At 34.4% G+C, this 14,850-nt stretch overlaps 1 protein-coding gene across 6 annotated transcripts in view; it reads right to left on the minus strand.

The window, feature by feature from the left end:
* The window catches only part of PACRG (parkin coregulated), a 214,331-nt gene that overhangs the window by 76,277 nt on the left and 123,204 nt on the right, over positions 1 to 14,850 (minus strand). Inside the window, exon 5 of one of the 6 annotated variants that reach the window (XM_039718875.1) lies at positions 10,402 to 10,498. The exons of the other annotated variants lie outside the window; for them this stretch is intronic. Within the exon in view, the coding sequence (XP_039574809.1) occupies positions 10,449 to 10,498 (50 nt within the window). The 3' untranslated portion in view covers positions 10,402 to 10,448. Of the gene's footprint in view, positions 1 to 10,401; positions 10,499 to 14,850 lie in introns of those variants that run through there. 6 annotated transcript variants of the gene reach the window in all.

A 14,850-nucleotide genomic window follows, 5' to 3' on the forward strand; every position in this document is an offset into this window, starting at 1 on the left:
TATTCAAATTACCATGAACTGCACTTAAATGTAATACATTTTCACTCAACTGCATATAGGACAGTCTTAAATGGAGACTTAAATTGATAGTCTTAAATTGATAGTTTAAGTGGTCTATCAATATAAAAATAGTCTTTTTCTTAAATGGAGATAAGATTTCAACTCTAAAACATTGCAAGTTGACCACCAACTTAGATCTGCATAATTAAAAACTTCCATGAAGAACATGGCTATAAATATCCTGTTGCCTGCCTCATTTAAATCTTTCCTTTGCATTCTAATCAGATAGAAACAGGATCCAATTCCCAATTTGAAAAATAAACACATTAAAGAAAATTAGTTTAGGCATCATTACAGTGTACATACACGACTATCTACATTTTTTTTAATGGACACTTGCTATACAGCATTTAAGTATTGACTGTAATTTCTCTGTGTGGCTAATTTGACCACACATATTGCAAACTGTTTTCATTTTCCTTTATTGTCCTCTAATGAGCTCATCAAGAGTATATAATTAGTGCAGTAAACTGCATAACACAGGCTCTGCCCTAAAGCAGCCAAGCAGAGTTCTCGACTAGCCCACTTTCCCACCGGAACTCAGTGCTGCTAATGGCCCATGATCAGTAGGAAGTATATCGAGGGATGTGCTCTGCTTTAAACAGCTTGTGATCTCTGGCTCGAAGCAACAGTTCTGGGGCTATCGCCATCTGTACTGACACACAAATGAAAGTTGTTCTATCTCTTTTTAATGAAGCTACTGAGGTCAATTAATAATGGCTTCAGATGCCTGAAAGTCATGTATGACTGAGCAAGTGGATTCTAGAGAAATTTCTCTTTGTGTATAAAGGTTTTAATATTCTCTGCAGTAGGTAGTCCTAGAATTCCCTGCTAAAATCTGAACCTAGAAGTAGACACGAGTTGACAAAGATACAACTTATAAAAGAAAACATTGCTGACACTTAAGAAGGGCTGAAACACAGATATAAATATGATGCAACAATCAGATAGATTTCAATCTAGGTACTTTGGAGGACTCTGTACTTGAGAGGCATCATTCTTCCCTTCCAATATACAGCATATCATAACAAACCAGCATTTTGAAAAATGGGTACCTTGAAGACTAAAGAATCTGGTGGCTTAGATTTGTAGCATTTGCTACACTGTTGTCAAAGACCCATACGATAAAGGGATTCTCATGTAATATCTACATTATCAGATAGAAATTCATTCTAATTTTTGTGATCTGTATCCTGCAGGAGATGGCTATATTAAGACAAGGAATTAACAAGATACTTGGTCTTGTTGCAGTGTTTTTGTCACTCTGTTTTTGACACTACCACCAGCCCCCAAAATGTGGAAAGTGTTGATAGCCCAGAAACAGCACTGCACTACTATCTTTTCTACTTCATAACTGGCATCAACAAGCCCTCTTCAAAGGAGATATGGCATAGACTCTGAATGAGCAACTTCTTCAATAACTTTACAAGGTAAAAGTAAGAAATTTCTTCCAGGAGAGTAGAGCAACATCTGTGTATACCCATAAGCATAAATGTGTGACTGTGTGTGTGCATCCATCTGTATACGTGTAAGTATACACATACCAGCATATGCATACGTGCAATTAATGTCCACAGAATCAGTCTTGGATATTTTCCTACTGTCAACCAATCCCAATTATTAGACACTGCTTAATCACTGGGGACAGGAGTAACAGGAATGTAAGGTAAGGAGCAATAAATCTAATAAGGAATGCATTGAAAATTAAGGCAAAAATGTAAACTCAGTTACTGTGAAATCTGACATCACCATTCCTCTCCAATCACTTCTTATTTATTGGAGCCTGCATAGCAAAATAGCACACTCAGAAGCTTCTCTGGTAATTAGTTTATCAGGGCTCTAATCTTCTTCTGCAATTAATCATCATGTAAAATCTTATCACCAGTTTAATTTTAATCCCTGCTGTTAATCTTATGCAGAATAAATTACATATATGTATTGTGGTGGAAACAGATTTCCACTTCAGCAAACACTTAAAATTTAAAATAAATTTTAAAAAAATCTGTCCACAAATTAAAATTCTTTATGGAAGGCTAAAGTACCATTATAATTCATCTTCCAGTGTTGCTGCAGCAGATTACATCTTATGCAGAATAAATTGCATATATGTATTGTGGTGGAAACAGTTTTCCACTTCAGCAAACACTGAAAATTTAAAATAAAATTTAAAAAATCTGTGCACAAATTAAAATTCTTTATGGAAGGCTAAAGTACCATTATAATTCATCTTCCAGTGTTGCTGCAGCAGATTAGGAGATTTCACACCACAATTAAAATTGCTGGAAAAAGGAAAATTAACAGTAGCATTAGAATAAAGAAATAGAAATAATATTTTTTAGGGTTTGCTTACATGTATTTAGATTTTTCTGTAAATAAATAAACACATACATATCAGCACAAAAGTTATAAAGATTATTAAACATATATTTTTGCTCAACATTAGTTGAGCAAAAAAATTATTTATTTTGATTTTCTACAAAAGCATTTGCAAATAAAATGCCAAATATATAAAGCAAAATCAACAAGTAATAAGGATATATAAATAAGAAAAATAAGTTTATCACACAACAGTAGGGAATTGTTTGTCACATTCTTTCCTGGATGACATTGCAAGCAGTACTAGATTTTAAACAATGACTCAAACAGTCGTGAATTAAAAAGAAAAAAAAAGTCAGTAACTATTTATTTTGATTTTCTACAAAAGCATTTGCAAATAAAATGGCAACTATATAAAGCAAAATCAACAAGTAATAAAGAGATATAAATAAGAAAAATAAGTTTATCACACAACAGTAGGGAATTGTTTGTCACATTCTTTCCTGGATGACATTGCAAGCAGTACTAGATTTTAAACAATGACTCAAACAGTCGTGAATTAAAAAGAAAAAAAAAATACCCTAGAGTTAACGTATTATTCTACTCTGTAACAAAGCTGCTATTTAAACAGAACCAAAGAGGCCCTTCAAATATTTTTTTCAGTAAGTAATTCCATAAAATTTATAAAACAGCAGTATTTATAGAAACAGCATAATAAGTAAAATAGTATTTGAATTTTAATTATTATAAAATGTTCCTGTTTTTAATATATTCTCATATCTAAAGCAGGAAATCTGGAGTTTATAATGTTTTCCTCATAGAAGAAAGGAGAAAAAAATTGAGATATACCTGTAAGTCCTCAGGAGGGAAAGAACATAAATACTGACAAAAACAAACTGGTAGTATTGAAAACATCCAAGTTAAACTAAATTTTTACCCTTCCAGATCAATACACTTCTAGTTGCACTTCCAGACATAGGTTAGATCTACATTAGATCTAAAACAGAAAAAATGAAATTTTATTTTTCATTCATCTCCATTTTTTTCTTCAGAGCAGAGTAATTTATTAGAAAAGAAGTTTTAAAAAAATCTGAAAAAACATGGACATTAATGAGGCTCTTACTTTTTGAAATAGAAGATTCTATTATTGAAATTATTTTTATATTTCCTACACCGAAACACAAAGGCCATTCCCTGTGTAACTTAGCAGTTCCTTAAAAGTATTTTCCCTACAATAATGCTACCATTTATGTAATTTTTGAACTAAAATAAATTCCATACTGAGTAAGGTCTTGAAATAAAATTAACACCTCTCTAAAGACATTTGACAATAACTATTGTGTGGATCTAGATGTATCACTATAGATTTTCTTGTAATTTATAAGCTTTAATATTTGGAATTTGTACACTTCATCTAAGAAAGACTCCTGATTTTCACAATGTCATTTCATCACATATGTACTCATCCAGATGCTAAGCTTTGCATCTCAGCCCCCAGATGTTGATGGATTTTTAAGAGCGTTCCCACTTCCTGTTTGTCTACCCCAAACCACAGTGGGAAATCACAAATTTGTGGTTGAGCTAAATTTTAAAGGAAGCCTCTTCTTGAAAGAAAAGCAGGTATATTCCATAAAAATTTCTGAGACAGAAAGTTACCCAGGTACAGAGCTGAAATTGCTGAAGAGCTTGCCTGTCATTTTTCATGAATTCATAAAATTTCACTTTTTTTCATATTGAAAACACATGCAGCCCCAATGTGGAAGATAGGCAATCATAGTTTAATGCTATAGTGATGACAGAGCAGAAGCTAAATGGGATTTCTGGCTAGAAACATATAGTAGAAAAGGTACAGTTTGTTCCTGTCCTGGCCAGTGATAAATATTACTCAAAAATCAAAGTAACAGGAATTAAAACAACGTGTATGCTCACAATTACTTCCAATATGAAGATAATTTTATGTAAAAGGAAACATAATTCATAATTAATATATGCATATCTAACATAATTAGTGTTCAGATAAATGACTTGTGGCATGATGATTGTCACAGCATCTGATAATGTGGGCTTCTGCATTTAAGCACTTCTGCTTTTGGTTAGCACCAGATTCTGCTCCCATTATTTTGAGCAGGCCTTCACTTTATGAAATTTTCTGTCTCTGCCTGGCAATTGTTTCACTGGGATCAATAACTACAAAAAGTTCCCTCAGTGTGAACAAGGATATGGGAAGTGGAGCCATTGCCTCTATTTGGCTCCTTTACATAAACAGCACATTGCTTGTCATTCCAAAACATGCAACGAGGGGAACCTTTCTCTTCCAGTGTTGACATACACTTGCATTTGACAAAACATGGTAAATATTAATTATAGAGGAGTTAATGTGTGCTGAATCCTGCCCTGGAATAACATTGTATATCCAATGACACTAATCAAAGCAGAACGAATATATTTCTTCTGCAGTTATGAGAGGCACTTCTGTTAGATCAAAAGTATAAAACCCAAAAATATAAAAAAGGAAAAGGAATGGTAATATTTTTTAAAGATTAAATATTACAAAAAAAAGGCTTTATATATTTTTATTACATTATCTAGATTCTTAACTGAAATACAGTTGCCTTTACTGTTTGAAATACCGCATCAAGTGTTTTAACATGCAACTTATATACATTTGCTGTCTGAATTTCTGTATCTAATTAATGCAAACCCATAAACAGAACAAATCAGTGAAGAATCTGCATATATTCCAGCCATTTAACAAATATTTTCTAATTGTCAAAGAGTATACAGACAATTTAAAGGTAGGATAATATTTGAGGATCATTGCTTGTTTAACAACTCAGATTGTCCAGGTGTCTAGATTTCTTTTACCAATGTGTTGCACTGTGGGATTTGCAAGTCAACAGCAAAACAGCATGGATACTACTCCAGGAAACATGGATACTACTCCAGGGAGTCCCTGAGTGCCAGGAAACTCCACCAATATAAAATTGTCAGAAAGAAGAGGGTAAATTTCTGTGCTAATATTTGCCTACATTTCCACTCTATCCATCCACACCTAGCATATCTGGCATTGGTAGATGGTGGCTGCAGAATTGTTTCATTTTTAGGGAAGGAACAAAGAAAGGCTGCATTATTTTGGATACTAAATTCACAGAAAAAGTATTGAATTATTTACACAGTAATACTTGGAAGGTATGAAGCCATCACAGATTCACTTCCTAATAATTAAACCAAATTAAAACTGTACTGGAAGCGACTGAAGTAACTTTTTAGTTACTTAAGAAATAAACTTTTGGAATGTGTTTATCTTCTCATGGCCAACTGGCAAAAGCATGCTGCACAGCACTTGGCACAGTCTTTTAGGCCAGAGGTGACATGTATCTGACCATCAGAAAATTATTTTCTTGGATTCAGTTCTCTCTTTAAAGCATCTGATATGAAGAGTTGGGTCTGGTGCAGCCCAGCAGAAAGATATTTACACAGCACAGCATCAAAAGTAGGAGTGGAACAAGGATGGGGCTGATGGTACCAAGCACTCTGTAATGGTATTCAAAAACTGCAGGGGAAGAAAGTACTCAGGCCACAAAAGTTTTGTCCACAGTACCTGCTGGAGGAATCATCGTGTGCATGCTTCATAGATAAAAAATTGTGTCTCTGTTGTGGCACTGAGCACAGGCCAAATCCATGCCAGGCACACTGCTAACAGTTAAGTGACATGGATGAACAGGGAACCAGTGCTTGAACTCACTATTTCTTTTTTTTTCAAAAGATTTTTTTTTTTTCAAATTAGCAGTAAGAATATAGTCACATTGTCTCTGCTGCAGCCCAAATCTAAACACTGCAGTGAAAAAATCAAATGGTCACTACTTGTTTTCAGTACAGAAACTAAGCACAAAAAGCCAAGCTGGGAGTACTGTTTAATATCTCACAGTGTAAGAACAATAGATGCTAATTTTTGTATTATATAGTAAGAAGACGTACTTTACACTTCTGAGGATCAAAAATTAAATTTCCATTTCTGTGAAGAAGAGACTGAAGAACATGGCTTTATGAAGGCAATGCAGAAAACATTTATGTCTAACTAGAGTAAGGAAAAGGGGGTCTAGCAAGTTTCTCTCAATTACCAGCATTTCAAATTTGAAAATCAGAATCCCACAAAATACCGTTCCAGACTCTCTGAATTATTATTTAGGTTCACCTTTATTTATCAAATCAGGACAGAATACAAGACAAATAGCAATCTGTATTTTGTATGTCTTAGATTAAGAATATTATAATGTAAAGACTTTTCTTCTTGGAAAATAATAAAATTTTAAAAGCCTTCAGGGAAAAAAAATAAATATAAAGACTTTTCTTTTTGGAAAATAATAAAATTTTAAAAGCCTTCAGGGAAAAAAAAGCAAAAGGCTTGGAATACTCTTCTTGCATGATCATGTACTCTACTACTTATATTTAAATATATAATACGCACAATACACCTATACCATTCAAGTTATGTAATATTTTGAAACCAAATTAAAAAGGAGTTGGGTTTTTTTTCAAGGCAACATACACGTCTTGTTTTGCAGTTGGACTCCACAAACAAGTCTCTGGTCCTGCTTTGAGTTACATGGGATTTTTCTGGAATTACATACAAGAAATAATGACACTCTACTACCTACCAGTTTCAGTCATAGAAGCAAGAATATTTTCTGTAAGTTCAATAAAAATATGTAGAAGAGGTCCTCTGTTTCGTTTTCAAGAATACAGGCAATAATTTCTGCATGTCCTCAACAGAACCTTGAATTGCTAAAGTAGGAATAATTTAACAAAATCTTTACTATAGATCTGCCTTCATTAAAAAAATAAAATTTGCTTGCACGCACGTGCACACACACACTTCTCATATTTTCTGGTTCTATCTGTACACATGCATTATTTCAGATGGAAGGCTCATGATTTTCCCTTTCACACAGAAATATGTGTATGCCAACCACTACTGATCCTTGAAGTTTGCTGGATCTCTTCCTGGTGGTGGCCTATGACACAGTAGTTTCCCTATGACAAGTGTTTACATCAAAGAAAAAGTATTCCAAGGCAACAAAATAATTCACTTTCATGTCTGATTTCATCAAACTGTTTGCGTTACTAGTGGGTGGTTAAATAAGGTATGTGTGAGTTCATTTAACAAAAAGAAAATACAAACAATCTTTCATGAAGGGATTCTGGGGCCTTAGAAGCATGTCGCTGGTGCCACAGGAAAAGTGCCTTTTCATAATGCCTGTGAAAACCATTTGTGGTGCTGCTCAAAAAGCATACCACATAATGTTTTTATTACAGAGACCGCAACTGCAACTCAAATGATCCATATGCCTTTACATTTATTTTTCTAAGTTGTAACCATGAACATCTCTGAGGATTTTCCTGTTATGACCACTCCACCATTATGCTTTGATTTGCAATTGGCATTTTTGTGACAGATTAATCTACTGGGACAGTCTCCTTCTCTCTGTAATCTGACCCATGGACAGTGTACATACCAAAGCTAATTTTGCCCCTAGAACGGCTAACCTCTCCAGGCTCTCCCTGCAATCAGTGGAGACAGATTGCTCCAAAAATGAAATTTCACATATCCAACCTTTCTGAATGTATGTTGTCTCTTTCCATTGCTAGTCAGGAATACAATATATAATGTATCATTTAAAGTATAGATCAGCATTTAACATCACACTCATATTTATCCGTAAAACTTTTTCTTAGTGCTCGGTTCTCCTCAAACCAAAGCACAGCCACCTAAAGAGATTCAGGTATCTGGGCCAATGTCTTGGCTCCTTTCATTACTCTCATGGGCACTCAGTCCAGCCAGCATATGCTGAAAAGTATACTCACTTTGTTTATCAAATCACAACACACAGATGGACAACTTCTGAGACAATAGCAAGGAAGAGATGGAAATTGCTAAGTATTAAACTGATAACAAGAAAGAAAACAACCTCAAGGAAAAAAAACAAACCCAAACCTCAGAAGTACCTTCATGTACATCACAGAAATATCCTTTATCTACAGTAATTTCAGGAACTTCCTCTAGAATGAAAAGGTTAGGTAATTTTCTTTCTCAGTTTCAAAACAAATCTATACTGTTTGCTTGCATTATAGTTCCCTCAGTGAGGTTAGATTTATTAAACATGTAATTTACTGGATAGATGTAATAAAAAACTTCCTTTTCTCTGTAATGCTCCCTCCTATTTGCTTTGGCTGAGCAGGAGTTAATGCTTAAAGGTAATTCTTAAGTTAATTCTTAAAATTTATTTCACTTCTTTTGGTGGCATTTGCTAAAGGACTCTTCTTATACAAAGATACAACAAAATAAACCAGCAAAACTGAAATAATTTTTTATTCTCAAAATTGGACTAAAAAATTAAAAGTAAAGTCTTCAAAAGTAGGGATAACATAAAATACAATGAGATTAGGAAATGAATGAAAAATGTGGGAAAATGCAAGGAGGAAAGAGGAGGGCTGACAGACACAAAGGTGAGGTTTGCAGGAGAACATTCTTTGGAAAAAATTTCCATTTTAGGCATCCAGTTTCATTCCTTAGTTATTTGTTATTTGCTATTTCCTTGCACTCTGCTAGCTACAGAAATATTCAGAATTTTTATGTCTAATTAGAATTTCTGCTCTCTTAAAGTATCTAAAAGAATAAATTGATCAACATTGTTTTTACTACCTTATACTTTAACATAGTCCTAAGAGAAATATAAGGAATATAAGGATTAATATAGGAATATACTTAATATAAGGAACTATACTTAAATTTAATTTCAAATCACAATCCCTAGCTCAGTTCAATATCACATCATTGTTATGTAGTTGAACTATTGTAAAGCTTCAGAATTCTAGTCAGGGACCATGGATTATTAACTCATCATTTAAAAAAACCCATACAAATACATCAGAAATACATCTGCTTCTGTCTTTAAGAATTGAACATTAAGTAAGAAACAAGAAACAACATATCGATACACAGGGAATGTTGGGAGTGAAAAAGCATTACTGTTGACACTATAGAAAATCACTTCAGAATATCAATGTCTTAACTAATACCCAGCATTACGGAAGTAGAAAAGGCATTTTGCATTGAGACAAGAAGTACAGTACCATTTGACAACCTCTGCTTTGTATATTGGCCAAAGTCCTTTCCCATGTCATTCATCCCTAAAAGGGTTTCTGATCACTAGCCTGGAGAATCAAAGGTAGAAAGTAGGCACAAGTAACCCCATCACTGTCATGTGTCAACTGAGCTTGAGTGTAGCTCGCCAACTGCTAAATCTGAAAAATTATTAACATCCTTAATTATATATTGATTTGATTTCTTCTGATGTACTATGACACATACTTTTTCGTAGAAACTGTATCATAATACCCAGAACAAAGTGAGAAGAGAAAGAGTTGAACGATAGCTTTGGTATTTCTTACATTTACTAAATTTTGGATTACCTTTTCAAAACAAAAATAACAGGGAACCTAACATGGTGGAAAGTCTTAACATACAATCAGGTGTTCTGGGGATTGTTTATTTGCTTTTGGATTTTGTGTGGATTGGTTTGGTTGGTTGATTGGTTTGACATTTTTTTCCCCAAAAATATATTTCCTAGCTGAAACTTCTAAGTTTTGAGTTAGATTACATTAGTGAGCAAATTCTCTGATCATAAATGTCTGATCTACTTCACCTAATTCTCAAATAAGAAAAGTCAAAGGGGTACCTCTCAGCCAGTATAGTCCTGTCAAAGAGACAAAGATTTCCATGCACTAATTGCATCAGTACTGGGACAGCCAGATGATGTTATAACAAGAATACATATTTTTGCTGGAGTGTCTGAAAACAAAGATGATGGATGTGCAATATAAAAAAATAAATCAATAGTCCAACGCTATGGGCCTCACAAAATCAATTTTGTTGCCTAGAGTGTTCTTCAAAAACTATGAAAAAAGCAACATCTTGAAATGAGATGAAATGATATAACAGAATAATAACTGAAAGACCTGAAGCACTTTAATCACCTGAGTATTTTGGTGGTTTAATCACACTGCAATATTTATGTTCCCACCGGTATCATTCCATTATATGGGGCTTTAATCTGTTTTCCTTGAGGGAGAGAGAGAAATGCCACAAGAAAATTGTTATCCATACAAGGACTTCCCTCTCTCCCAAGCCTCTCTCTCCCCACTACCTGTTGGTTTTAGGGTTTATTTTATTAATATAAGAACAGAAAGCCAGGTACAGAGCACATTTCTTAAATTTTGGCATCCTCACACTGACTTTCACAGAAATATTTTTCTCAGAACAGAAAATTGAATTCCATCAGTTATAATTAGTTCTCAGAACTAATTGAGCACACAAATAAAAACATCTGCAATAAACAAGCATAATCAACTTAAAATTATTACGTGAATCCAGATTTCAGATGTACATTTAAAATAAAAAAAATGCCACCTTAATAAATGTGACAAGCTGAAATCATAAGTCTCCTCAAACTTAAGGCAAATTTGTTTGCAAACATATAAGACGAGAATTATGCAGAAAACAAATATTTTCTCAGAATTGCTTTGTGTGTACTCTGAAAGTACTTCTACATGAAGTCAACAGCAAAAGTCCAACTGAAGAAATCACTTCTCAATCCCAACAACCAAGTGCAAACCAGTTGTGTGAAAATACAGGAATTAATTACCCAGAAGAAAGGAAAAACTCCTAGCTGGAGGGGCAGTAGTCAAATTTTACAATTGTAAGGGGCACAATTGTAAAAACAATTTACATTGTAAGGGGCAGAACCAAAGAAAGTCTTAGTATCTAGAGAACAAATGTAGGTGTCTCAACTCTTTGCAAATGGAATCAAGAGCCGGAATAATGTGACAAAGAAGTCCATAGGGAGCTGCTTATAGCAGCTCAATTGAAAATGACAATTTAGGCACGTGTATGAACTCTACTCATCCAAAACGTAAAGGCCTTTATCCAGAACTGCAGAATGGCAGGTAAAGTACTGATCTACCCAGGACAGATAGGGAATTGTGAACCTATGGATATGTAATTCCAACAAACTGGAACATATGCTAAACTAGCTGATTCTGTGGGTAGTATTTTCTAGATGAATCTGTGCCAGCCTGCACCATTCCTTATGGTGTGGTTCACTTAGGTTCAGCAGAGAGTTCAGAACTCCTACTCAAAGAAGAAATTACAGATGAAGCAGATACACAAGTCAAACAGCAGTTGAGAACTGTGGGTTCTAGTTCCAGTTTGCAAAATTGCACATGCATTTTATTTTTTCAAAAATAGCATGGAACTATAGAACAGTTTAGGCTGGAAAAGACCTCTAAGATTATGAAGTCAAACCATGAACTTAACCCTGTCAAGTTCATCACTAAATTATACCCCAAAGTGCCACATTTACAAGTCTTTTAAACAGCTTCAGGGTTGGTGACCCCACCACTGCCAGTCTGTTTCAATGTTTGACAACACTATCCATGAAGAAACTTTTCCTGATGAACAAGCTAAACCTTCCCTGACACAACCTGAGGACATTTCCTCTTGTTTTATTTATTGTTACTTGAGAGAAGTGACCAGCTCCCGCCTTGCTACAGCCTCCATTCAGGCAGTTATAGAGAGCAAATGAGATCTCCCTCAAGTCTTTTTTTCTCCAGGCTAAACAGCCCCATCTCCCTCAACTGCAAAAGACTTGTTCTCCAGACCTTTCCCAGTTTCACTGCCCTTCTCCGGACACACTCCAGCACCTCAATGTCCCTCTTACAATGAGAGGCCCAAAACTGGCACACAGGATTGGAAGTGTGGCCTCACCAGTGCTGAGTACAGAGGGACAATCACTTCCCTTGTCCTGCTGGCCACACCATTGCTGATACAGGCCAGGATGCCACTGCCTTCCTTAGCCAACCCAATGCCAAACAACCCACAGATAAAGATGCAAACAAAATAAATTAAAATAACTATGCATCTTGTGTTTTGATATTAGTACTACAGCTATGCATTAGATTTGCTAAAAGCCTGCTTCTTCTATGGACTTCTCAGGGACTTAAACACTTCCTTGTCCCATTTGGAGCCAAATACACACCTGCTGATATTTAGACAGATATTAGCATCCAGTATAAACAGACATATAGATGCTACTGTAATTCTGCACAAGTCTAGTCCTGAATGTGCAAATCTTCCTCAAACATGGTATTTCCACAGGTAATTATTTCCCAAAGGAACACAAATCAAACAAATGTATTAAAGCAAAGCATGATATGAATCCTTAACTCTGTGAAAATTATGTTTCACTGATGTATATATCCACACTCCTGGTACTTTGTGAAAGCTCTGATTGATTGCCAAACAAAATGCTGACTGAGGCCTACAAGCCTTTTCAGGATATATCCATTTTACGGATGTTTCTACTGAAGCACAGGAAGAATTTAATGTTTCCATATTTTACTTGTCCATGAATTTTCTGTGAATTCAGAAGTCCTAACTCATACACATCCCGCTTTTCATTCAATACAAAACTCATTTTCTTGAGTCATAATACCCAAAAAATTAAAAACTGAAAAGTGAAAAAGAAAATATTGGATGTAATGTATCACCCTCTGACATGGGAAGCTTTTCTCTTTTTTTATCAAAAATTCAAGACGCTGAATTAATTAGACTATTAACACATTAAAAGTAAGTGCTAAGTGTGAATAGCTTCGATTCAATCACAGTTCTATTTTGCACATACTTGTGCTGTGTTTGCAGCTAAGAAATGAGATAGCAATTAGAAATTACCCAGCAATTATGATCTAAGTGCAATGATTCTCTCAGTGTGTTAGAAAGTACCTGACAGAGTATAGATTACACATTAGAAGTTTACTATATAATCAGCTTAAAATCACATAGTTTGTATTGAAGATACTCAAGAAACAAATGCTCCAATATAGGTAGATCTTGGTAGATCCTAATTTAGGTGCTTCAGAGTTCCAGTGAATTTTTTGTAGCTTTATATGTAATGTGGTCATTGAAAAAAAATTAGATTGATCAGTGCAAAAAAAGGTGAGACAATAGATGATAATGGTTGAGGACCACTTTCCTGCTCATTCAATTACAACATAAAGCACTATTTGTGAGATTTATACTTTCAAGATGAGAGTCTTGACAAAAAAACTTGGGACATTTTTGAAAAATACCGTTAAAAGACCATCAGTAGATGTCATAGATGAGAAATGTTTTGATGTTATTAAAAACATTGAAGAATATTTGTTAAATAAATATCCTTAGAACTGTAATTCACAGAAAGTCTGTTGAAATAATATAATGAATCACAGTTGGGAATGACAAAAATATATTTTGCTTCTCAGCAGTATGGTAATAACATTTTTGGAGTGCAATCAATCTGTCTTCATCCGCTTAAAAAGGTGATTTACTGGCAGATGCCATTTTGGGAAAATCACAATATTTTTCATTAAATGTTGATGAATCAGAACATCCTGCACCCTCTTGTACTGAAGGTATATATTAAAAAAAACCAAAAACAGAAAATGTATCAAAACTAGTTCTTCACTTAGATCGATGTTGTCATGGTGGTCTTATTCCTTTGAAGTGTGTATCCTTAAAGCCACACCAGAATCTTTGTTCTCAAATTTCAGAAATGATAACTGATGGATTTCAAAGAAAGCTTAGAAATAATGAAAGTCTTACAAAATATGCAACATAATAGGAAGAATAAGTGTAAAAATGAAGCGTAAGAACAATGTGAAAACTGCAGAATACAGTTTATGTTACTAGTATATTAGCATGGTTTATTTTATCAATAATCTTACGGCATTGCATGCTTTTTTATGCAAATCTCAACCATGAATCAACTAATTCTCTGGGAATCTCGATTTTCAGTTTAAAAGAAGAAAAAAAAGAAAAGCTAAAGCTAATAGCTAATAGCTGGAACTCAGAAAAGTTGTCTGGGAATAGTCTGAAATCTCAGCTTTCATAGGAGAAATTAAGAGAACCTCAAATACATTACTTTGTAAATATTGATGTTCAAGATATCTGGGTTTTTTTGTTTGTGGGTTTTTCTTATTCTGAAAGATTAGGATTTCTGAACACAGAGTTGGTAAGATGCAAAGTATTTTAGAAGAAAACTGTCTTTTGAAAGGACTTTTGTATATCCCAGAGGAAGACAGTTGAAATCTTCTGGGCAAGAAAGTTTTTTTTAGAGCATATTCAATCACATTAAAGGATAATTGCGGCTTCTTACTAATAACTATGAACCACTTGGAGGAGCATCACTGCCTCTGGAATACACAGGCAGTGTTCTGAAAGTTCTGAAAATACTTGAACTCTAACACAGGGAGGACTTGTACCTCTAGGCACAGTCTTTTGCTTTTTGCCATTAAACACTTAGGTCCTGCTTCTTCCTTCAGAGTCTATGCAATATTACTGCATTTTGTAAAATAGAGTCCTCCAAAGTATGTGAAGTA

Source organism: Passer montanus, unplaced genomic scaffold (genome assembly GCF_014805655.1).
Source record: "Passer montanus isolate IOZ18808 unplaced genomic scaffold, ASM1480565v1 scaffold40, whole genome shotgun sequence".
Lineage (NCBI taxonomy): Eukaryota > Metazoa > Chordata > Aves > Passeriformes > Passeridae > Passer > Passer montanus.